Genomic DNA, 25,926 nt, shown 5'->3' on the forward strand with positions numbered 1-25,926 from the left:
TAACAGCTTATAACACAACTTTTATTAGAAAAGTTATACATAACAGCATCAACTATTTTCAAGAATATTAACCTTGAAAAGCAACAAAAACAGACTAAAAATGTGTAACAAGAAACTAATGACCTTTTCTATAATTAAACATTCAAGTTATCTACAATGTCTCTTTTTACAAAGGGGAAAAATTATGGTTTTACAGGCACATCATGTTGAAAATAAAGCTGCAGTAACTTTATACAATTAACTTTTTCAAGGATTATTAAAACATGGTCATCATGTAGTCTCAGATTTTTTCAAACATTCACATAATTTCACAGTTGAGTACACACTGAAATTTCAGAGTCCCAAAATTATTTTGTAAAAGTGCCAACATTAAAACCAGAACCTTCAGTGTGAATAATTTTGCCCTAAAAAAAGTTAAGACAGGTTTCCATAATCAACATATTCACATAATTTCTGGTGCTACCTGGTCTAACAGTAAAGCTTCATTCTTTCTAAGTAAAATCAAATGGGACTTCTTTTGCAAAACTGATAGAATGTTTTGAACACAGGAGTGTGCATTACTGGAAAAAATTGATACTAAAACCATAAATATATCCAAAGAGCCATTAATAGAGTACACAATTAAGTGGAACCGTGCCTGTTTGTACTGTATATTCAAGTTTGTTGCCCTTTCGGTACAGGTGGTATCTGAATTTAGCATCTTTACAAAGGCAATCTGTTCAACTTCTCTTATCCTTATCTTCATATGCCTACTTAATAAAAATCAGATAATTTACAATCTAGAAGTCTGTTTTAAAAAGTCTGGAGTTTATATACAGCTCTAACAAACCTAAAAGCATTTGATATCTTAAAGGTTTAAATGAAATGACTAGAGTTTTTATTTGACGCTTATTAACAGTAATTAGCCATTATCAGTAGTGGACCATAACGAGGTGATAAGTGAAGAGGAATGTTTCGTCTAAAATGCTTAACACATGTTCCATCCTTTCATGTATGCAATAGTATCACGTAGAGGAAGTGCTTTCCACAGACACCCGTTTCCCCTTAGCATCAAGGGCTACAAAAATCTGACTGCAAAAACGCAGTGACAAAGCAAGCTGACATATCAGGCACTACCTTTCATATTGGCAGCTTTATGAGACCCACAGTATGCACAAAGATCTAGGGAAAGGAAAAAACCACCACTATGAGAAGCAGACTGAACATTTTAGACGAGTTTGGCAAAGTTTTTAATCAGACAATAGGTTGGCCATTCAGGTTTACTTGTATAGGTTAAAAATATCACTATTGAATCAACTAGTCAAATTATCGTAAGACATTTCCATTGATACTCGACATTACATGCACCAATATTGCACACATCTGCTCTGAGTTGTTAAAACAATCTTCATCTGGGTCCTTGAGCTGTCTGGTTTCTGCAGTTGGAACTCAAGCCACCCAACCCAGCAGTTTCACTAAAAATTTAAGTGGTAAATTTAAAATACAAAACCCAAAATAACCCGAAAAGAAAACCAAGGACTTTATACAGACAATAAAATCTAAATTTTCTGCAATGGTCTTGTGGGCCCTACAGATGGGGCAATACATGTACGCACTAGTGAAATGAACACTAGCTCTGCTGTACCTAGCCATTCAAATAATATGAAATCTTGGACCAGGTGTTGCAATGATGTCACTGTAAGGCTCCTCCTGTGTCAGCTCTATAGCTTGCTGTTTTTTAAGTACCAGGAAACTGTAGAATTTTGCAGCTGCTTGTTTTCTATTCGTATTTCTGCACAGCTCAAGCAAACTGATAGATTCCGCTCCAGTCTTAGCAAGAGCTCTCTGAAAAACACAAACATTGATACCATAAATTAAATAGAGAACTACATACAAACAAGAATGTCCGTTGGCAAGATTCTGTTTGTTGTCACTCCCAGGACACTGTGAGGGATTGGGAAGCACTCAACATTGGATGGGGGGCATTACAGCATGTACATGAAAATTTCTATACAGATCTTATCTAAATGAAACCACGTAGGCTTTCCAGAGATGTGTGAAAAAAAATTCAATCTTGAATCTGTGCAACTTATACCAGAAACACTGCAGTATAGCACAAGGTTTTCTTTCTGCACCAATAGCTAGCCAGTCTTTTTTGACTACAGGACAAATATTTTTTAAATAGGAATAAAAAAATTCTGGTTTATTTCTCAAAATAAAAAAAACCTAAAAAAAAAATTATCTATTGTTTAAAACAAAATTTTAAGAGCTAAGGTTCTTTAAAAGATGCATAATTTTCCCAAGGTGGAAGCCTGTTTATTTGCAAAACTCCTCTGTTTGTCTGAAACTAAGTACCCAAAGTCACTTACATTTTTTCAAAGTCTTAGCCAGAATATAAAAAAAATGCAGGAAAATACATCTGTTTGCTGGCTAGAACAACAACTGACGTCTTCAGTTTAAAACAGAACCGTCTGCTCTGGAATATCTACTAGATGAAAAAATATTAGGCTGGCCAAACCAAATTACTTTATATTAAACACATCTTAAATTCAAATCTCATTACAGACTTAATGTTTCAGCCATCCAGTGTCATGCTCTTTTGGGCACATGGAAGAAAGAATCGGGGAAAAAAAAAGCTAGACATGGTCCAAAGAGAGTTCTGAAGCTCTTTTCAGAAATCATGATGAAGCATTCGGAGGAGAAAACATTACACAACATTACCAACTAAACAGCTGTATACTTTAAAAATTTCTTTTAAGCAACAATTGTACTAGTTTGGGCTGGGACAGAGTTAATTTTCTTCACAGCAGCTCATATGGTGCTATGTTTTGGATGGGAGCAAATGTTCTTGTTTTTGAGCAAGTAGGCTGGGGGTGCACAAGAAGCTGAGAGGGGACACAGCTGGGACAGCTGACCCCAACTGACCAAAAGGATATTCGAGACCATATGACATCACACTCAGCAAATAAAGCTGGGGGAAGGAGGAGGAAGGGGGGGGATGTTCAGAGCGATGGCGTTTGTCTTCCCAAGTCACTGTTACGCATGATGGAGCACTGCTTTCCTGGAGATGGCTGAACACCTGCCTGCCCATGGGAACTGGTGAATGAATTCCTTGTTTTGCTTTGCTTGCATGCACGGCTTTTGTCTTACCTATTAAACTGTCTTTATCTCAACCCACGAGTTCTCGCTTTTACCCTTGTGATTCTCTTCTCCATCCCACTTGGGGGCAGGGAGCAAGCAAGCGGCTGTGTGGGGCTGAGCCGATTACCAAGGTTAAACCACAACAACCATTTAAAACTATCTTACTTAAACTAGCAGAATTCTTGCAGGTGTGCAAGAGAACTAAATTAAATCACATTAGTTTACAGTGTAATCTGAACTAAATTTAAGTGTATTTAAGTGTCATAAAGACTACTTAGGAGTTTAAAATTGTTTCATTGTTTAGAGATATAAGCAAGTAATTCTTATGATATAACTCTAGTAACATTTTCCAGAAATGTATAGCTTTTGCTTGATTATATCATACTTTTGATAAACTTAATAGAATATGAAATACTACTAAATCTCAGTTTACTGAAAATTCAGCAGCATTCCTCCCTGCCCTCCAAAATCCACTATACTGGAAATTCAGAGATACAATAATGACAGTGAGCTTTTATCAGCAGAGATGGAGCCTATCAATTTCACAAAAAAGTGAACGTGACTTTGGAAAACAAAAACAGCTTAGAGAGAAAGAACTGAAACACTTCAGTGACAGCAGAATCTCGGGAGTTGCCAAAATGTTTAAGGGAACAAAGGGGTAGGAACCGCAACCTAGACAGAAAGACAAATGTAGTCCAAGAATATACGAAGTAGAGAGACCTAAATGCAAACGGACAGCAGTTTGTACTTAAGTTCAAGTGTATACTAGGGATGTTCAACTATCTTATCAGAAAAAAGCTCTTTAGTTCTAGCAAGCAAGAATCCATCCTACAAAGATTATCTGTCTGTGCAGACTGAAGCCACATGCTGAAAAGTAATGCTGTACCTCAACCAAGGTCAGATTCCCACAGTTGTTAATAGATTCAGCTTATCATAGCATGGAAGTTTTCGAACTAGCCTAGCTGGGCGTAAAAATCATATAAAATGGTTTTATCCCTAGACTTTGATGCGGTTTGCCTAGGGTCACAGAGCACAAAGTCAGAGGCGCTACAGTTTCACTGAAAACACAATCAAACCCAATTATTTTAAAATTTGAATTTCTGGGACTCTTACTTGCACACCAAGTGTGGACATAAAGGTTGAAAAACACTTCAGCAAAAAAATTTTACTTCAAATGCTCTTTGGAAAAAAGTGACAATTATATTATCATTTAATCAATTACAACCTTCCCCCCCACTATAAGACAGAACCGATATTTTAAGTCTGTAACATCTACTGCAAAGAAAGCTCTTTCTTAACCTTTTAACTCAGGTCAAAAGTGTCAGCGGGCACACTCAAAAGCTACTTTAAAAGAAAGCAAATTATCATGTGTACCTGAAGTCCATGAAGCATTTGTTGAGTCCTCTTGTTCCATCTCCTTTCTTCTTGATCCTGATCACCCCCTGTGCCGTCTTCTTCCTGCAAGCAGCCAAAATTCACGTGTTTAGAAAACAATTATCTTTACATAAAAGTTCTAGATATCACTGCAGCTTTTTCTAGATATCACTGCAGCTTTTTCTTTTCATCAAGCCATAAGGTTTAGAAAACTTGAGTCACAGGATACATCTAGGGAAGGCAGGAAGCGGGATGGAGGAAGACACACACGTAAGCTGATGTACCATAGTAAGGTTGCCTGCCGCTATGATTATACCTCGAATTGTTATTCTGACAATTATTAAAACAAAGAAGTTCAGTCATGACAGCTGAATGAGAAGAGACACTTCAGTCTAATCTAGGATTGCTAGTACTGAACACTGTATCAACAACGCTTTTATTTTGCAAACATTAATAGACACAGACTTTCTCATTTCACTGGGGAAGCAGAACCATTGAAAAGGAAAATAGGTTGCTGCTAAAAATTGTGAAGGCCAGCTGTAACGACTCAGCTCCCCATGTCCTATGAAGCACTCACCTACAGAGAACAGTACTTGTTTATGGAAGATGTGTTAGATATGGCTTTTAAAAGAACTTTATTTCAAATCAGCAATTAAAAAAAATCACCACAAAAGGAACACATGCAAGCAGTATCTGCTTTGTTTCCAGTCTTAACCCAAGAACCTTAAACCATGCAAAAAACTGTTTGGCCAATTTTTTTATTTCTCAAAATTAAGTCAACATGTATTTCTTCCTTTTCATTGTACAACTTTTAAAGTAACATTTCTCTGCATTCGACAACATCCTGAAGTGGTCAGGCAGTTGGACTAGACGATCATTGTAGGTCCCTTCCAACTGAAAATATTCTATTCTATTCTAACAGCTTTTTACATTGCTAGGACAATCACCTTGACTAAAGTAATTCACATTTCTTTGTACACGTGACTTGTTACAGAAGGAAACTTCACATGTCCAGATACATTCTTTTTCCAACAAAACAGTTTTTAAAAAACTAATTTAATATTATACATTTTGGGTGTAAAATAAAAAGAATCAATGAAGTTTGTTTTGATAGCCACAGAATATTAAATATTGTAGCTAAGAAACAACTTCAGTTATCACATTTTAGGACATGGACCATCTCTCACAAAAATCCACTTTTATTAAGTGGCACAAACTATTTAAAATGCAACCATAAAATTAAGTTCAAAACTGCTTGTGTAAGGCATCATAAAGTGGTTTAATCCAACCATGTGTGAGAATAGGAGAACCCTCTAATTCAAAGCAGAATGTATATGCAGTTTATAAAATGGAATAGTATAAATAAAATAAAATGTTCGTGGAATAAATTTTAAAATCTACATTTCCAAAGGTGGTAACTTCCCAAGTAAGGACTGAAGATTTATTTCTTATGCCATTTAATGAATCCAAAGGCAAACAGTGCTGGGAAACACACAAACCCTTTCCACACAGAGTTCTTACCTCCTCTTCTTCCTCCTCCTCTTTCTCTTTTTCCTTCTCCTTCTCTTTTTCTGGCAGCAGTTCTAGCTCTGGTATTAGCTGGCAGATGTTCTGGGGCTCCTCTGGAGGCATTTCTACAGGTGGTATTTCCAGCTGTTGTGATGGTGGATGCTTTAAGAGTATGCAATACAATTAAACTGATGGCATCATTTTATCAGTGCTTTTACAATAGAATGCTGATGCTACAAACCAGTTTCACAAAATCCAAGTCTCTACATCTTAGCCGTTTGTCAGAATTTTTCATTTTTGAAAAATGAAAAGCCATCTGTTTTCTTTTGCTGTCCATACATGTATTTTTAATCCTTTAGATTTTACCCAAACCAGAAATTATGACACCACTGTAAGGAAAAAGGCTTTTCAATAACTTTACTTAGTCCACCATCCAAACTACTGATCTTGTTTCTCAGATCAGCACATGCAACTTTAAATCCCACATAACCAGATGCAGTGCTACATGAACACACTAACACACTGGAACAAGACATCTTCAAAATATCAAAATGTTGCTCTTTGCAATCCAAGCATGTAGGCATTAAAACGTAGGTACTTTGTAAAGTTTCCAAATATGTATGAGTGACTTTAGTGCTCAAGTAGAATTCTCAGAAGATATTTGTATCAAGAGGAAGAATCCAGAAAAGCAGTTTAACAGGATTTATGTAGTTGGTTTTAATAAAATTAATATACCATATTCTCCCCCTGAATCTATACGCAGTTAAGTTTTTGCTAGTAAAGTTACCCTGACACTTGAAACTGTTTCTACACATATCCTAAAATAGCTCAAAATAACTTCTGTTTTAGAGTCACACAGCAGGTATCGCTACAGGTATGCTGCTAGAGGCCTGATCTGGTTGGCATGATAAAAGAATTCCCAACACATACCAACAACATTGACTTCAACACAAGGTACAAACAGTCAATGCCAATTTCACCCAATGACATGGCCAAGAGGAGCAGCAGCTGCCACCCTTTTTAATAAGATAATGTAACATCTAACAAGTCTCATCCTACGGTGAACAACCTGTTAGCCATGAAATATGTGCAAAGTGGGGTTAAAAAATGCACAAGTATGAGAAAGACAGCATAAACCAGGACTGTTCTCCTCAGGTAACCATTCAGAAAAAGAATACACCTTTCATTTTTCCCATTTCCTCTCCCCTTCACAAATATGGTTTCCTTTCACACTGCATCACAGCTTTTACAGAAGAGGTAGATATGAGCTAGTTTCCAAGTCTGTTCATAACTCAACTAGGAAATCTTTCCTGAAGATCAAAGTTTTTCTTTGAACCCTTAACCCTGGATCATTAGGATTGTCTTAAAAAGAAAGTTTGTGCAGCTAGCACAATCCTTTCTTCATCAGTGAAAGCCGTTCATGTACGCTTGCCAAGCAGAAGAACTTGATAGCTTTGTAAGCAATACACTTTACTCCTTGAAGACTTTTTCTGTAGGACACAGTGCCATTTCTTTATCCTACCTGCATTTTAAATGTTTCAGTAAGCTTTCATAACTCTGTGGATGAAAAACACCATAAAGACTACCCAGGGACAAAGATTCTGATACTAGTCCACCATATATTACACCACCACAGAAAGCTAGTGCCTCAAATCTGTGTCACTTCCTGCTCAAAGATGCTACTCACTTCTCGTTCTAAAAAAATAAAAATAAAAATCTTACTCACAGGTAACACTGGCTCTGGTTCTACTTGCTGCAGTTTGCGTTTAACACCTGTCTGAGGTGGTGGGGGTGGCATAACAGATTCATCCAGGTTGGTTCTGCTGCCTTCCATCATCGATTCTTGTAAACGACTTGGTTCTTCCAGAATAGGTTCATCTATATTCCACAACAAACCCAGTTTTAGATACTTTGGTACAGTTTCGAATTACATTACCAAGTCCAATCTGCTATTAATTTAGAATTGAGCACTCTTAAACAGCCTGCATAGCTTTTGCAGTGACTTAAATAGAATTGGTACAAATGTGCATACAACCCAATCCAATATCTATTTAATTCACTGGATCAAATGGAATGTCTTAAGTGTCTTCTACTTCAAAAAAAAAAAAGCTATTTTAAGCCACAGACTGTATATCAAGCTAAACAACCATTCCAAAGCTCTTTGCTTTATTCATAATCTTTGGTGTCTTAATATAAAGCAGAAAAGAGAAAAATAAGCTCCGAGGGAAAGCAGAGCATCTTTGACAAGACACAAACCAATGACATCTCGTTGCTGCTGTTGCTGTTGTTGCTGCTCCTCTCTGGGAACCTCTGGGTTTTCAAAGTCTTTAAGGAACTCATCAAGGTTGTCAGCTTCTCCACCTTTCCTCCTCTTTCTTAGGTCTTCTGGTACCAGGGGTGTAAGACAACGAGTAAAGAGCTACAGGGGAAAGGTTACATTATTCACTATTGTAGTTCTCAGTGTCCCTAATTTAGTTTCAGATCACTTAATTATGGGCCATCTTCCTTTTCTGTTTTTTAAGCTCCTCTCCAACAGTAGTAACAAAAAAAAAAATTCATTTATTTCTGTAAATGATATACATTTTAAGCATTGGTGTTATCTTAGTTGTTTTAATGAGTTTTTTTTTTAAATTATGAATGTTATCACTACATCACTATTCATATGCTGATGTTTACTATATATGAGGCACAATCCTGAATATAGTCCATTTAGAAATGAACCTGCACAAAAACATTACCTTCAGTAGCCTGTTATTCCACAAAGGCTGTGCAGGCAGAGAGAAAAGCTTTTCAACTCCGCCAGTTTCTTTCCACATCATCAATTTCTTAGTAGGAGGTGCCAAGTCCAAAGTAGTAACAATATCAGAGTAGTCACTTAATTGGGCTCGAATAGTCTTGCTATCCAGTTCTTTCACACTGTCCACAATCAGTTTTCTCTTCCTCTTTGCTTTGGTTTCCTTGACTGTTGAGATTTTTAGCAAGTAATGAAGGTTAGTTCATACAGATACCACACTGTAGAAGAAGAATCGTGCAGGTTCTCTATAGGTCTTATTTACCCATGTATAAAGCTGCCTCAAGAATCTAAGGCAATGTTAGCTTTCAGAGGAGGAATGAAAAGCTATAAGCACTATGAAAGGTCAAACACTAGCAATGCTGTCCCGTAACCTACAAATTTTTCTGTGTATACTTGTAGTTCTACTGAATCTACTTAAGCCTCAATGCCCTCAGCTGCACATGCATCCCTCCCTTATGGCTTGCTTGTCAGGCTGGTGGTCTTCAGGAGCAAACCCCTGAGATGTAAGGTCCCTCTGACCAAAGAGTCAAAATACCACACCAAGTTTTTCCCCTACACACTAGCTGAGCTTTGGCAGTGTTAACGTGGGTGGTTATCTTACCTGTACCTCTCATCCTGCTCTAGAATGACTTTACTGTAAACTGCTTACAGCCTGGCACTCTGCAGCAGACCCTGAAGCTCTGGCAAACGCTGTCTTTGCTGGTCCCAGCGGATCAGCTAGGACCTCTGTTGCTAGCTTGCCACCAGAGGGCAGTGCTAGGGCTTTTTAATTGGCCAAGCAGTAAATCAGGGCCTGGAGTTCAGTCTGAAAACACAGGACAAACTACATTTTTTCCAGATCTTTTTTTTTTTTTTAAATAAAGCAGGGATCTGTTTATAATGAGCCAAATACAGTACCAGTTAAAATAAGTAAGTGTCTTGCATTAGAGAAAAAGACAAGGAATTTCACTATTTAGTAGAACTTCAAATACAAAGATGCATCTCCTGAATTCAGCAATTCATTAAAGCTATGAATCACTAGAAGAGCACTCATTCTCAGTGTAAACAGTCACTCCTGGCCATCAAACATAGCATATCAAGAACTGTGCTGCACTACAGGTACTGTATTAGAATTAAAGACTTGATGAGTTCTATTCCAACTCATTGTATTTTAACTAGCATGTTTATCAAAAGCTACAGTATCATGCCACTACACATACTGACTGCATAAACTACAAACTAGTATCCTCCAAGATCATCAATGTAAGCTACCTACCTGGAAAGTACTGGAAGGCTACCATTAGAATAAAAGGAATTCAGCACTTGGTCTCTGGTTTCTCTTCCAACTGAGAAGTAGAGTTAGCACCAGTGCTAGACATTCATTTCTACTCCATCGAGCTAAGGTGGTCTCTGATGACCCAAGTAAAATATTCCTAAATAGCTTGCTTACCAGTTATGTCAATAGGCTCCAGAGCAAAAGCTTCCTCTTCATTGGGAACAAGCGTTGTCTGATCAGTCATAGTTGGTAACGGTTCAACTGGATCTACTGAGTCTGGGCTGTCTGGTCCACCCACTGCCAATTAGAACAAGTATCTTGCACTATGTCAAAACATTAAGAAACTGTGCTACCCTTCCCATTCCCTCCTCCACACTTTAAAGTGGTTTACCACATTTCATACTTTTGAGCTCAACATGCTTTTAATGAATTAGAATCCCAATTAAATTAGTTGAAAAAAAGTAATTCTACATCTAGGCCCTAGATCATACTCACTTGATACATTATCATCATCATCCATATCATCGTGGGGAGGTTGCTCTGGCATCATTACTCCACTTTCTGAGAGTGCAGGTGGGTCATCAAAAATACCACCATCATTATTACTGAGAAGTTTGTCATCTGAAACAACAACATGAAAGAATCAGTTTTGCATCCACAAATTTCATGAAACAAACATAGACAGCACTGAAGTACAGACAAATTTATGACAACACAGACAAAGATAGTGCAAAGGTTAGAGAAACCTATACTTTCAATGCTGACACAAAATCGATTAGGAGCGCTTTACCAAGGTGCATTTCAGCTCAAGTTTTGAGCTAACAGATAACATTTACTACAATACACTTGCCACATATTTGCATCTTACTAGGTTTTTAGTACTTCACAGAGAAGCACTCAATACAATTCTCAACATATTAATTAAGCCCTTGGAAGGAGTCAGAGAACAACAGTTGCATATTGATTTTTCTCTAAAGAACGTTACATATAGAATGGAAAAACTCTGGATGATTTAATTTTACTTCATTTGAAATACGCAAACACTTAACATGCTACGCATCATCTGTATTGCTGTAGCATTCACAAACCAGAATTCCACTGCTGAAGGGATAAGCTAGAGAGGGACCCTTGGCAACAAAGGAAACAACCTTCCCCCTATCCCCCCAAGAACTAGTTGTTGATGCAGAAGGCAGGACAGCGGAAAAACAAATTTCTCAAACATACCCAATATTCCACCATCATTTCCTTCTCCAAAATTATCATCTTTGTATTGGTCTTCATATTCCAGGTGATTAGATTTCTCATTGAGGTGACTGGTGCTCTGTTCAGGTTCCAGCAGGAGATTGGAAGCACTGGTGCTGACTAGCATGTCATCCTCAAATGCACTACCTTCTCTCATCATCTCACGATCATCCATCCCAAAGTCACCTGCAAGAATACGATTTCACTGCTATAAATACTAAAGAACCAATATGCAAGAGACCTAGCTAATCAATCAGCAAAGGCCCAAATGTAAGACCAAACTTCATTTCAAGTTATCTGAATTGCAGAGTTAATGACAAGATGTAAGGAATTATGACCAGCTATAACATAGCAAAAATACTGTTCAAACAATTATAAAAATAACCATCTCCTCTTCAAAGCATTTTATTATACTTATTTGAATTGATTTTAGCCAAATCTGACTACATTTTAGCTGCACTGAAACCAAAGAATTCAAAGAAGTTGTACTATATGCCTCGAGGTTGGGCTCCATGTACAGAGAGCAAACCAATACAAAGTCAACACCACCATCAATACCTAGATTATACTTTCAAAATGGTTACTATATTATGGATTACATTCTTGTACTCTGGAAACTAGATATTAAAATACAACTGTCTTCAGGCTTTGACTCAGATCTTAGAGCACTGTCCTTGAAAAGATACTGAAAGAAGCTAGTCACCACCAACTGCTTCAGCTTTAGAAATCTCCTAAGTTTCTGACTGAAAATATGCTTATGATTAAAGCCAACAGCTGCCTTCATATTCACACCATGTTTTGAAAATTATATTTGACATAGTTCTTCATTAATTAACCTGACTGAACATTCTTCAGCTTTATATAGGCAGCTACAAGCTTGCTGAATATTAGAGGACAGGCTTTTTGGAAAAACTGACATGTACAAACTAAAAATTAAATGTTGGAAACACAGCATTTTTGATCAAATTTGTTTTGTACTTAGTGGGAATTCCGTAGTAATTGCAAAACCATAACTTTACAGTTACCAAAACTAGCTTAGTAACACGTAATAATACACGAGATTTTTACCAAAGTCATTATCCTGGAGGATACTGATGTTGCCTACTTCTTCTCTCATTGTAATTTCTTCCACTCTACTCTGGTTCAAACTGAACTGCTGGGCCACATCAATATCACTTAAACAAACAGAAGGCAATTATTAAAAATCTCCATTTAAAGAAAAAATTATCAACAGATAAAGCCTGCTTAGATAAATGTGAAAGTAGTTCCTGAAAAGTAAACTACACACTTAAGTCAATTAATGAAAAAGCTGATAGTGAATATAGAATAGAAAACACTACTTTAAAAGAGTAAGACCATTCATGGTTAAAACCTATCATCCAAATTGCATTAGCTTCTGGGTAACATATCAGTAACCTCTCTTACTGCTTGCTGCGTAGGGGTCACTACTTTTAAAGGCCAAATTAGTAAGCAATAAAAGACTCCCCCCCCCCCGCTTCAACTTCAAAAGCTATTAATATAATTTATCAAAAGGTATATCTAGTAACACTACCAAGTGTGTTAAGGCACATTTCTTAGAAGAACACAGAATATTTATGTAGTTTCAAGTTAGCGTATACTATATATAAACATACAAACTTTGCATATAAACTAAACAGAACAGTGAGTAAAGCAAACTGTACCCTAGAAATTCCATTATGAGTAATACAGAAAGGAACATCAATTTTTTACAGATCAAGAACTATTCAAGTTGTATACTTGTTATTACGTTTACAAGTAACTCATTAGTATTAAAAAGTTTTAAGAATTAAAAGCGCCCCTACAGAAGGTCAACAAGGACATTTCCATAAAACTAATCTTGTCTAACCTGCGAATGTATGTGTTGTAGAGTGCCTAGCATAGAAGAAAAACAAAAGTGATAATACACAGCTGAGTTTTTCCAAAGCTTCTGTAAGGACAACTTTAACTTCGGTTAAAATTACATGCTACTATGAACTTAAAATCAATACAGAGATGATTGTGTACTTGCTTGGTATATTAAAAGACTTAAGAATACAAGTTACCTACAGAATTATTTTAATTCAGCAATGAGTTTGCTGTTTAAAACCAGCTTCTCCTCAACTAAAACCAGACATCATTTGCATGGAAATAAAAAAAATAAAGCAAGCTTACTCTAGATCAGGAAGCGGTTGGTCAAAATCATGAAATTCCTCAGGTAAGGTAATAGCATTGTAAGCAGCCTCTCTGTTTTCCTCAGGCAAATCGACAACCCCTGCAAAGAAGAACACTCAGACATGAGTTCCCATTCCTTAGGACAACGGCATTTTTCCCTGTGCCTTCAGCATTGTTTTCTCTGCACGAGCTTCTTGTCTTTAAATTGTTGAATTGAACTGATGCTAGACACCTATGAAGAAACCTCAGGTAATGTCAGTATTGAGACTCAGTCTAAATTAAAAATATATACCCTCAAGCCCTTGTACTGTTTTATACAACCCTGAAGCCTCATATCACTTGATAATGGTTGTGTAGCAATGCAGAGCTGTGTAGCTAACACAGGCGCGTGTCATCACAACACTATGCAGGTACCTGCTACAAAATCATTTTATCACGATACCCCAGATGAGCTAGTTAGTCCTATGTTTTGGTTCGGGTAAAGCGCGGCAACACGGCAGCCTGGTTTGGGTAAAGCAGTAGCAACACAGTACGACTAGTTTGCTACTGGTCATTTAGTCAGTTCAATTAGCTCTGAAAATCCCAGCACAGTACTGACTGTACTTGGGCCACACAACTTTTAGGCTTCTGCGTTTAAAATAGCTGGATTACCTAAACCACATACATACCTCTTCTTAACCTCCCGAGGTGCTTAATTTGCTCTTCAGTGGGCACTCTCAGATCACGACTATCAGATTTGGAATCACACAAAAACAGTGCCAGTAGCTGGTGCCTCACTTTTATTCAAAGACTTAGAGGTCAGGACACTTGAAAGTGCATGGGAAATGCAGTTCAATTCCTTCTGTAACTTGCAGAAGATTTGAGGTCTATGTTCTGCCTCTGACCCACATGACACAGGCAATTCTGAGGTACAGATACTTCGGAAACACTCTGCCCACTGTGTTCCCCTCTGCAATGGATAATCAAAGAACCACTGTCCAGAGAGACCAGGAACAAGCATGAGTCTGTAGTTTACTCAGACTCTTGGTACTTGGCTAGGAATGAAGAAACCTAGTCCATCCTTTCAGGGCTATCCGACATTTTTACCTGGTGGCTGCTTAAAATAAAACATGTAAATGATTCTCAGAGCAGCCAGGATCAAGACAATGCCTAAGCAACAAAGCTGATAAACTGAGAACAAAGACTAAGTGCCTCAACTTGTTTCAGGTCAGCATGCCACTTTTTGTTAATCTTGTTTTAAGGCGATTCACCTTCTACGTGTGCTCTCTTGGGAGCGGGAAAATTGGGAAAACAGATTGCCTTGTGAAATTAGACAAATTTATGTGTTCTCATCACCCAAGGAAATTAATTGCAACAGTAAACAAAAAATAGGCCACAGACAACAAATTGCCACTGAAAGCTACATAAAGTTGAATGTCTGAATCACAATGTGAAGATCAGGAAATGAAGATAAAGGCGTTGTATACCTTAACTTTTCTCAAGTTTACTGTTGTGCTGGCTTTCAAGAGTTGCTTTTTTAAAAAAAAAAAAGTCTTCCTTAACTTCAGCTTTTAAATCTATTACACTCACAAATTTAAAAAGGTAGAGTATGATTCAGCAGCTGTGAGTATCCAGCAGCCATCACCACCACAGCTACACTCCAGCTGGAAAAAAGTTTCCCAGGCCAGAATTAAAGAAAACTATCAACCATGTATAAGGCAAGGAATGAATTTCTGGATGGAAAGTCATTTCAGGTATTAATATGGCTCCCCATCTTAGTGGAAAAATCTTAGAGTAAGCAACAATTGAGGGGGAAGTTATGTGTCACACATACAAAAGGGAAAACATCTTTGTTCTGCACATTACAGTTCACATTATTTCCAGAAACTAAAATGTGAAAGTGGTAAAAAAAAACAAAACCAAAAACAAAACAAAACAACAAAACCAAACCAACAGCTTACTTCTATGTTTCTTTTGTAACTCACGGCAAGGCAACCTTTACCCTTGATGGAAACAAACTCCCTTCTGTGCTCCTATTCAGTACATGCAACTGACCTTTCTCAGACTTGTGACAGAAGGTAAAAATCATGCAGTGTATTTCCATTTAACATCATAGACCAAAACCAGCCAAAATCATAATTGACATTTTACTGAATCAGCACTAATAGGAAAAATTTTCATTTAGAATTCTATTAAAAGATGTATTTCAGCATACAACTAGTCACACAGCCAGCCTGAAGCCACACTAAAGAAAATAACTTGTCCTATAAACCCGTATAACTTCATGTAATTCTTCTACAGAGATGGGAAGGTAGAATTGTATACCTTCTTAACAAATATCATTATATAACAACGTAACTTTTCACAGAGTGCTTAAAGACAGATACCTGGACGAAAAGCCATCTTAATCTTAATGAAAGCCTCATTACAGTCTGCAAGAAGATATTTCGCTTTCCTGTGATAGATTCTAACAACGCCTAGTAAGAGATGTCCTGAGGTTCGAAGTGCCATCTTCACCTAAAAACATATTGCACAATCAGTGAATCAGATGTAGCCTTACTTTTTTTCTTCAATGAAATTTCAGTCAGCTTTGTGTGAGTTTTTCAATAACATTAAATATCCAAAACAAGTATAAAAATCAGCACAAAACTGATGAAAGAAAGAAAGAATTAGTTCAACATATTATTTATAGATGACCTGGCAAATATCAGTAAATTATTAGCAGCTCTGTCTAGTAAAATAAAATAAAAGACAAAACCCATTTTACCACATCTTCTTCTGACATCTTTTTTACTTTAATTGAGAAAAAAGTGAAAAATACAACAACTTGGACAGCCATAAATTACAATTTGGTTAAGTAAAATTTGGTTAAAAACTGTTACTTGTCACCTCTCCATCTTCTGTCCTGCAGTTAAGGAGAAAATCAGAGAGAAATAGTGGAAGATGTGGGGTGTCCATAAACAAGCACTGCCACATTAAAACAAGTTTAAGTTCCTTTCCTCTTTAACCTCTCTGCTTTACTATGTAATAAAGTATCTGCTGTAGGAACAGAAAACTGATAAAAGAGAATTCAGGCAAGGACTCTTAAGTACTTTAGTCTGAAAGAGCATGAGACTCTGTTGAAGGGTATATGGAATAATTGTCTCCCAGGAGACATTAAGCCATAGAGGGTTTAACCTCAAGCTATAAGAATTCAACATTTTTATTGCATACTATGTCTTTCTAATATTTCATCTGATAAAAGTGTTACACAAAGTTAAATATATGAAAGAGTGCCTATCAATTTCTCCTTTTTCTGAAAGAATGCTGCAGCTCACTAGTGAGTCCACGAACATTACCTTCTTCCTAAATCCTTCCAGAGCTGACACTGAAGCAAATCACTGTTCTGGAATATTAAGTATCACTGCAATTGTACTATACATTTTCTGCCTACACTTAGCAGTTCTTCCAAAATCCAGAGTAGCATTATAGAAACGTTGTTATATTTCTATCAACCAAAAGAAAAGATAAAAATAAGTTTTCTTTCTTTTTCAAATAGTTGCTTTTCTTATAAGACATTCAGACATCTATTAAGTGAGAAAAGTCACAACCATATCAGTCCACTAGTTATTAAATGGAAAATTTCAGTTTCATGAGTAGTAGAAAGGGAAAAACCCTCACATTTAAAAACCCAAGTTCCTCAAAATTTCCTCTGGTTTCACAATAGCCATCCAGAAGTGTTATGTTCTTTCAGTTTTGTTGCTGTCTATTGACTTCCCAGAAAACCAGAGACTAAAAGCTTCAAAAGCAAGGCTTTTACACTACAGTGTAGCGTTTTTACTATATGGAAGACCATCCTCACATAACCAGTAACATTACAAGCTACTGCGATACCTCAGATCTTTTTGCTGTAGCTAAGCCCAAACATGCTTTGAATTTAGGTCACAAGCATAAACAAAAATATCTTCATTATTATTTCTACAGCTCCCAGTAACAACAGCACTGAAAGAGTATCATCATAAGGCCTTTAAAAGTTACTTCTTAAAAAGCCTAGGCTTTCCTCTTTTCCAAACATTTGCTTCTAAATGATGCATGGTACATCAAGATACAAGTCTTCCATCTACACAAAGCAAAACATTTTGTAACTAAATTGCACAATACTTTAGCATTAGAAGATTGACAAGAAAATACACTTCAGAATCAAAGAGTCAATAGAGTATTTCACATCTGAAGGGACCTTTCCACTCTTTAGAACAGCAACATTAAGAATTTTATTTGTTTCAGTGACCCAAATGCAACTACCACCTGTACACACAACTTCTTTTCAGGACAAGATAATGTTACATCAGTGTAAAATAGATACCTTTGGTGAAATGATACTCTCCACGCTGCTCTCCAGATTACATTCAAAAACATGGGCTTTGGTTAGCTTCTTATCCCAGTGGGCCGCCAGCCAGATTTTGGCCAGCGGCCCACGCTTGCTCAGAACAAAGTGGGCATAGAACATGGTCCCAGATGTCTAAAACAAGGTGCAAACCTGTAAAAACAAAGGCAAATTTTTTTTTTCCTAGAAATTTTTTTATGAGGAACGTCTTTGTAAACACACCTCTTATCCGCAGTGAGCAAAGCATGTGTTTGCTTTTCAATCATTAAGGTCAGACTATTTGTATAAAATATTTAAGAAGCCAACACTTACAAGTGGTGGCCATGTAATAGCATATACATTTATTGCAGAGGAAATACAAAGCAGGAAGAACAGCAATGAATCACCATTTACATAATTTAAAAATGTTTACCATCCCGCAAGGAAAAAAAACTTGAATATATTAAAATTTATGGTAATGATACCAAACTCATATAATGCAAACAAACATGTCTCAGTTTTCAGTCCACAGTAGTTTTCTACCACTTCCATTTCTTTCTACTCTTAATTCAGTAGCTACTACTATGCTACACCAGTATATATTCTATATGGTTTCAGTAAAACATTCAGCATTATAAAATACACAGTCCTAAACTTTTTGGACTTCACCATATTTTCCTAAACAGAAAGTACAATTATGTCTTCATTTCTGAACAGACTGCTCTGCATTTCATAATCCTCTTAGTAATGCTTCATATTTTTTTATTCAAGTGTTAATAAAAATGGTAAGAAAATGGACTGCGTTATTCCAAACTTCCTGAAGATTTCATTTTCCTCTTTCTCCTTCACCAGAAAAACAGAATTCCTTTTATCTACTTATCTAGTAACTACCTTCTTACGGCTGATAAGATGCCAACATATCAAACCATGAGGAAGCAGAACAGCATGATGTCTTATGATCTAAACATGCCAATTTCATGCATGAGGTAAGCATATGATTCAGTTCAACTACAAGCTGAGAAAACAAAAAGGTTGCTTTAAAGAGGTGGAAGATTCTCCACAAACAGCTTCTTCTCCAGCAATATCTGTAACTAGGGAAAAAGAAACGAAAGATAAGAACAGGAGAGATGCAACAAGTGCATTTCAGTTTTTACCTCCTCCATGCCTACAGAAAAACTTCCAGGGGAAGCACAGCAACCTAGCAGTAAAAGCAGGGCAGTTTAATCTGGGCAGAGCCAGTGCAAGGAGCATCAGTTTCTAGCCATGAAAAAACCCATGAGTGTTTCCCAAATGCATGCCAACACAACTTATAAGCAAACAGGGAACACAGGGAAGCACAAAGCATTGGTAAACGTGACAGCCACAGAGAGAATCTCAGGAAGCCAACTCCTACACCATACCAATTTAATTGGAGGTGAAAGAAACAAGTTCCAAAGCAGCTAGGGTAGAGCTGTTGATATTTATAGGGCATGCTTCACAAAAAAACCCAAACAAAAAACCCCAACAAACCCAAAACAAACAAAAAAAAAAAAGAGGAGGAGCACAATTGTGACTGCTAGAAAAATAAGTATAGGGGCAAGAGAAGCACTGGCATTACTGGTTCAGTGGAAGCAAAGCCAACCTCTAGATACCTGGATAACAAATGAAAAACTGTAGATCTAGGGATAGATCTCTGAAAGTAAAGGCCAATAATTTTTTTTGTTGTGCCTTTTTTTTTTAGTTTGTTTTAATAAATGGGATCTGAAGGAATATAAAGGATATGGAAAATTACCTTTGTAGTGGTAGCATACTCTGTACTTGTACCCACTTATAGGTATCATTCAACATGCAAGATGATGAAAGCTTTGATTTTCAGCTGCATTAAACAGAACAGCACTGTTTGGACAACAGAACTGATTATCAAGCTTATCTGTCTTAATGACAGACTGGCCACTGATTCTGTTCATCACCAAGAATGGACACAGTGGACAGGATTTAAAGGAAATAAAGGCCATGTTCAGCTTCAGCTCAAGTTAACACAATAGATAGAAGGGATTAAAACTACACTTGGGAGTAAAGTTGATAGTTTTGAGTCATAACAAAACTGCAGATTAACAAAAGGTTAAAATGCTATTTTTATTTGTTGAAATTGTGTGAGGGCCAAGGACAGCACTGCACAAAGATGGACATGAGCGAGCTTTTCTAGGAAGCACAACGAAACAATTTTGGAAGTCTTCATCAACAAAAGTTATCTAACAGAAGGTATTCTACTCCCCCCCCCAGTGTTTTTTGAAAGATATCCCACTGTCTCAAAGGCCAGCAGACAATTCAATCCCTTCTGCATTTTCAAAGGCCTCACAGTATTTCTGTATATGCAAAGACATAACTTTACAGCACAGCATTTTGATATCTTGAGTTACTACCACAACCATGCACTGCTCTGGTAACAGCACGCCTGTAAATTACCCCTTGTCATGGTATAACCCCAGCCAGCAACTCAGCACCATGCAGTCGCTCACTCACTTCTCCCCCCTCTCAGTGGGATGGGGAGGAGAATCGGGGAAAAAAAAGTAACTCGTGGGTTGAGAGAAGAACAGTTTAATAACTAAAGTAAACAATAAACAATTAATAATAAAAATAATAACACAAATCTCATAATAACAATTATAATAGTAATGAAAAGGAATATAACAAAATGAGAGAAATTGGACCCAAGAAAAGACAAGTGATGTACAATGCAGTTGCTCACCAGCTGCTGACTGATGCCCAAACAGCGATCCACCCCTCCCAGCCAACACCCCCCAGTTTATATACCGAGCATGATGTTCTACGCTATAGAATATCCCTTTGGCTAGGTCAGGTCAGGTGTCCTGGCTATGCTCCCGTGCAGCTTCTTGTGCACCTGCTTGCTGGCAGAGCATGGGAAACTGAAAAATCCTTAAGTTAGGATAAGCAGTACCTAGCAACAACTAAAACATCAGTGTGTTATCAACATTATTGTCACACTAAACCCAAAACATACTATACCAGTTACTAGGAAGAAAATTTACTCTATCCGAGCCAAAACCAGGACACCCGTGAATATGAGGAACAGGGGAAAACACAAACATACAGTTAACAAAACCACTTGTATTACTCCACTAAAAACTTCCAACAACAGTTGCAAAAGAACGTACTTTGATTCAGAGAGTTTGGTGCAATTATTCACCAATGTTTTACAATCATTAAAATACGTAGCACAGGCTTCACAAAACTTAAAAAATACAGTTAACTGTAACCCTGAAAATATACTCAAGATTTCCTGTTAAATGTGAAACATACTACTTGGACAACTCAGACAGAAACAACTTACCACTTTAAATCCCAGATAGCAAGGGTAATGCAAGTGTTAAGACAACTATCTAAGATATCTAAGAGGAAGCAAGGTTCCCCCAAAAAATGAGGTGTCAGGATCACACCAAGGCTAATGATTTCACAACTTTTTTCTTTCCTTTTTTTTTTTTTTTTTTTAACAGACAGATTCTGTCTTTTAAAGAACAGTCCAAGTCAAAGTACTCCCCATAAGGGGGCTTAACATATATGAAGGAGTTTCAAAACATATGCTTCGTTAGCAATTAAATCAAAGTATAGAGGCTGAAAATTATTGCACCAAGGGAAGGCACAGAAACAGTAAGTGGTCACCTGTGTTTGTGGTGTTTCATAGGTTTAACTTTCTTGTAGGACTAATGAGAAGATTATACTACACGTGCAGAGTACTTAAACTTTTGGAGCGAGTAAGAACCAAAAATAACTAGCTTCTGACAGAGGTCATCTGTTTCTCTTCATCCATTAATGAAGCCTTGCCACAGCAAAATACATGAAAAGAAAGAGTGACAATCAGAATACAGATAGTTTTAAAGTGTGTATTAATCTTAACTGTTATTAACAAATAATACTTCTATTCCCTGAAACACTAATTTCCTGTCACAATATGAGTCTCTGCCACTTCCAAATTCCAGCAGATGCTCTGCTCTGTAAGGTAATAGCTGGGTTACTGGAACTGTAGAAAACCCACCTTTACGGTTCTGAGCTGCAGCACTCCAGCTACTGTTGTGCAGAGCATCAGCACAATTGCTTAAAGCAGGCTGCAATGGTTGCGCTCACTTTCTCCAGAGTTTTTTCTTTCTTTTCAGATAATCCTTTTCCTTATTTCAGGCTTTTTCTCTGATCTTTAATTCATAGGGCATTATGCTGATGCAGTGGCATAAACGGAGAAGAAATAGATTTTCTGGCATAATTCGAGACTGGGATGAATGTTAAAGGAACCAAGAGTTTCTTGGAGTGGCAGAGTGCTCATGCAGACATGTAAAACATATGTTGTTGGCTGCAAAAGCAACTCTTAAGAATCCTCAAAAGAAAAAGGATAGCTGATGGCTCTTAAAAAGCTTGTAAGGCAAAATGTAACTGTTGATTTCTGAAATTGACTGGGTATGAACCAGGACCTTAAAACTTGTTCTAAGAACTTACTCATTTTTCTGTCTTGCTTGCACTGCTCTGACACAAAAATAATATGTACTTACACAAGACCAGGTGGGACCAAATCCTGATCTTGCCAAACTGTGCCTTTAAAAGACTTTAAACTTGATTTTAATTAACTTCAAATTTGCTTCAATGGGCCACAATTGTCCTCAGGTTCCTCTGCCTAAATTGGTCCTCAACAACTGCAAAATCTCATTTTAAAGCTTTTTCTTTCTACAGAAGTGTACAAAAAAAAAGGCTGTAATTCTATACACAAAGTAACTGAACACGTAAAGCGAAACTAATACAATACTGATAGTGCACACAATCTGATCCAGAATCTGCCTGTTTCATTCTGAGTATCTGGTAATTGATCCTCCCAAAGAAGCAACATGAAAATTGGGTAGATGCTACCTCTGAACTTGATCTTTACCATCAATTCACAAATATTAAGTCTTAAAATCCTTCTGCATATTAGAATGGCTAACTATCTAAACTCTGAAAAGCACTCTTGTGTAGCTTGAGTCCCATCCTTCAAGACATTCAGAAAGAAGCTTAATGAACTAACAGTTGACAATAATATTGCAGACAACAGATACAATATTCACCCTATTTTAATTTGGCTGTGGTTCACTCTAGCCCATTAAATCCACTTGCCTGTTACTCTACGAGGTCAACTTATGTATACACACACCAGTTCAGAGGTTAAGTTCAGTCTTCAATTTGTTTTATTGTCACTTAAATTTTTTTCCTGTTCTAAGGTTACTCCAGAACCACACTCATTCACTGATCAGCAGACAACCTCCATAGTACAGTTTAAAAATCAGCCAGTTATTTTAATTCATTTGTTCTTATGCTATCCTTCAATCTTTATTCTCTGCTGGTTCCCCCTACACACATATTTTCTTCCTATGCTGTCCCTGTTTCTGTTTTGCTAAGCTAAGCCAGCCCTGGGGCATATGGAGAAGAGTGAGCTCACTCTGTACACCTGCAGCAGTCTGAGTTGGCCCTGCTGGACTTCAGAAGTCCAGAAGAATTACCCTGAACCTGCAATTGCACTTTGAGTTCTTAAATTTTAACTCATAATCCTTCACTACAGAGTCCCTCTTACATGTCTAAAAGTTCCCTGGTGCAGGCACTTATAAACACTGTCTCACTAGCAAGTTTCATTAGCATGCTGAACACCTGATGCCACTGGGGAAAAAAAAAAATTCATCACAGGACCAGTCTTCACAAACTCCACTAAAAACTCCTTACAGCTCAAAGCCTCTTTTCAGCACTACCTTATTTCATCTCCTTCCTTCAACCACCTTTATAATTCTCCAGTTAAGCTGCATCTTTCTGAATTTTAGTATATTTCTTCGTGGCACCTGCAGCTTTGCTAAAGTTCAGTGACAAGTCACCTCAATTTCTTATGTCCACAAAATCAATTATTGAAAAGATGAAATTGAACTAGTCCAACCTGACATACCTTTGATAAAAGCATACAGCATTTTCCATTTGTCTCTAGGTCTTGGTTTTTCCATCAACATTTTTTCTGAAATCCTGTGGCTGAGGTTGCACTACCAGGCCTATAATTGCTCAAAACACACCACTCCTTTACAGGAACTGCATTCACTGTTCTCCAGTTAAAATATACTACGCGCCTACATAATCAAATTGCTAGAATCAGTGCCCCACTAAAGTTACTAATTCAGAAGGCAGATCACTCAGAATTACTGGACAGAGTTTGAGATTATTGAACCCTACGAACACTGTTCCCCCCAACTCCATTTTCATATCCAAACCTCAGCAGGTATCCTGCCCTTGGCCCTAGATTCAGCATGTCTGCTCATCCAGTAGAAAACAATCTTTTTAATTTTAGGCCCTGTCTCGATTATCCCAACCTGTTTTGCGCAATTCCAGTTCCAAGTCAAACTAATACACTTGCAGAAACCATGTATTAGCACACTCCTTAAATGTACATAAGTTGAGTAAGAGAATTCCTTATGTTACTCCATCTTTTGCAGCAGTTATTCCTCTGCACTGTTCACCCAAAGACCCCAAATGTAAAAAACTAACTTTCTAACATTTTACCTCAAAGAAGTTAAACTCATGTTTTGAGACAACTATTCTCATTTCTGTGGGGATTCCCATGATATCAGCAACCCTGATGGCAAAACAAGACTAATTTAATTGTGTGGTAATTTACATTTATTGTAGGTCACTAACATTTTGCTCCTCCTTTTATTTCCCCCACCATGGTTCCTCTCCAGTTAAAACTTTAGATCAGTGGGCTTTGCGCTTCCAAGTTTCACAGAATGTCAAATATTTACAAGTGAGCCTCCACAAAACAAAATGCAAGCCTAGCCCTCCTAATGCTTTGATGGTTCCCCATTTTTGACGTAACGCGTTTCACTGAGAAAGAGATTAATGGAAGTATATGGTTACTGCACACGTTCATACAATGTGGGCCTAAATGATAACTTCTCCAAATTCAGAATATTTTCTTCCATATGTCTAAATTTAACAAAAAGCCATTTTCACTGAAAGAGTGCTGTGCCATAAAAAACCAACACCTTGTTTTGTATTTAACGGAAGCCCTTCATTCAGGATCAGGGAGAAATCTTAAAAGCTATAGCAAGATTTATATCAGACCATCCACAGCAGCTGCCAGAGTAAGGTCTTAATTCTTCAAGAGATAGGCATTTTTAAAGGGGCCTTTTATTTGCAGATCAACAGTCACAGTGCCCAGAAGGTAGTTCACATGTTACTAGTGAGGCTGGTGAGAACATTCAAGACTCCGCTTTATCTAAGCGAGAAGTTAAATTACATGAGAAAACAAGAGACAGGCAGACGCAACTTTGCTCCTCTGCCCCTCCCCAGACTGCAGCAGCCCCGCAGCTACGCCGTCCCTTTTGCCAACCCACAGCTTGGGGATCTGCTACATTACTCCGGCCACCGGACCCCGACACGCTGCTCCCTCAGCTCCCCCGTGAACCGGCTCTCCCGCGGCAGCGGGGAGGTCACTGCGCTTCCGCGCGTGTGACCGCTCCAGGCTTACAGACCGTCTCCACCGCGGAGCGCACACCCGCCTCTGCCTCCCCGCCCGGGGCTCTGCCCGTGCCGCCGCCAGGCCGCAGACCGGCTCCCGCTGCGCCCGACCGCGGCGCAGGTCACCCCGGGCCCCCAGCCCCGGCCCCACCGCCCTGCCCCTCCCGGGGAGCCCCAGGCGGCGCCGCGCAGCGGGCTGCCAGGCGGGCCCGGCCCTCCCCTCCCGCTGCCGCTCGCCCGCCCCCGCCGGGAGGGCTCGGCCGAAGGGCCGGCGCGGCCGTCCCCGGCCGCGGGGGGCCGGCGGCCGAGCCCGAGTAGGCCGGCAGCGCCCCGAGAGCTAGGCTGCGGCCGGCCCCCGCCGTGCCCCCTTCGGACGGCGGCAGCGAGCCGGGGCGACCGGCGGGAGCGAGCGCGGCTGGAGCCGCTCCTTACCCTGGTCCGGGGCAGGGGGAGGCTGGTGCGGCGGCTGGCGAGGCCGGGCTCGGTAACCGCTCCGCTGAGCCGAGCCAAGCCGCTCACTCAAACAAACAAGATGGCGGCCGCAGCCCTTCCTGCCGCCCAAACCAGCCGTTCAAATCGGCAGGATGTTTACTGTTAAAATGCCCCCTCCTCCCCGCGGGCCGCGGCGCC

At 38.4% G+C, this 25,926-nt stretch overlaps 1 protein-coding gene across 2 annotated transcripts; it reads right to left on the reverse strand.

The window, feature by feature from the left end:
• Nucleotides 1-25,926, reverse strand: RAD21 (RAD21 cohesin complex component). Of its 2 annotated transcripts, none has more exons than XM_069779927.1 (14): nucleotides 25,729-25,926; nucleotides 17,788-17,961; nucleotides 15,833-15,962; nucleotides 13,467-13,566; nucleotides 12,363-12,469; nucleotides 11,277-11,480; nucleotides 10,548-10,673; nucleotides 10,227-10,349; nucleotides 8,742-8,965; nucleotides 8,260-8,422; nucleotides 7,730-7,881; nucleotides 6,016-6,165; nucleotides 4,495-4,578; nucleotides 1-1,824 (listed from the first exon to the last, which is right to left on the reverse strand). In XM_069779927.1, the coding sequence occupies exons 2-14, from the start codon at nucleotides 17,929-17,931 to the stop codon at nucleotides 1,633-1,635; spliced, it is 1,899 nt and encodes a 632-aa protein (XP_069636028.1). In that variant the 5' UTR covers nucleotides 17,932-17,961; nucleotides 25,729-25,926; the 3' UTR covers nucleotides 1-1,632. The 2 variants fall into 2 exon arrangements, with proteins under 2 accessions (XP_069636028.1, XP_069636029.1); XM_069779928.1 differs by lacking the exon at nucleotides 25,729-25,926 and adding an exon at nucleotides 18,679-18,845.

This window comes from Haliaeetus albicilla, chromosome 3, assembly GCF_947461875.1.
Source record: "Haliaeetus albicilla chromosome 3, bHalAlb1.1, whole genome shotgun sequence".
NCBI classification, from domain to species: domain Eukaryota; kingdom Metazoa; phylum Chordata; class Aves; order Accipitriformes; family Accipitridae; genus Haliaeetus; species Haliaeetus albicilla.

Excerpts from the sequence above, each read along its gene's own strand:
- RAD21 (XM_069779927.1), bottom strand. The coding sequence starts at position 17,931 with ATGTTCTATGCCCACTTTGTTCTGAGCAAGCGTGGGCCGCTGGCCAAA. Across the intron at positions 11,481-12,362 it reads CCTCCAGGATAATGACTTTG|GTGACTTTGGGATGGATGAT; the intron begins GTAAAAATCTCG and ends GTATTCTTGCAG. Across the intron at positions 7,882-8,259 it reads GCAGCAACGAGATGTCATTG|ATGAACCTATTCTGGAAGAA; the intron begins GTTTGTGTCTTG and ends TGTGGAATATAG.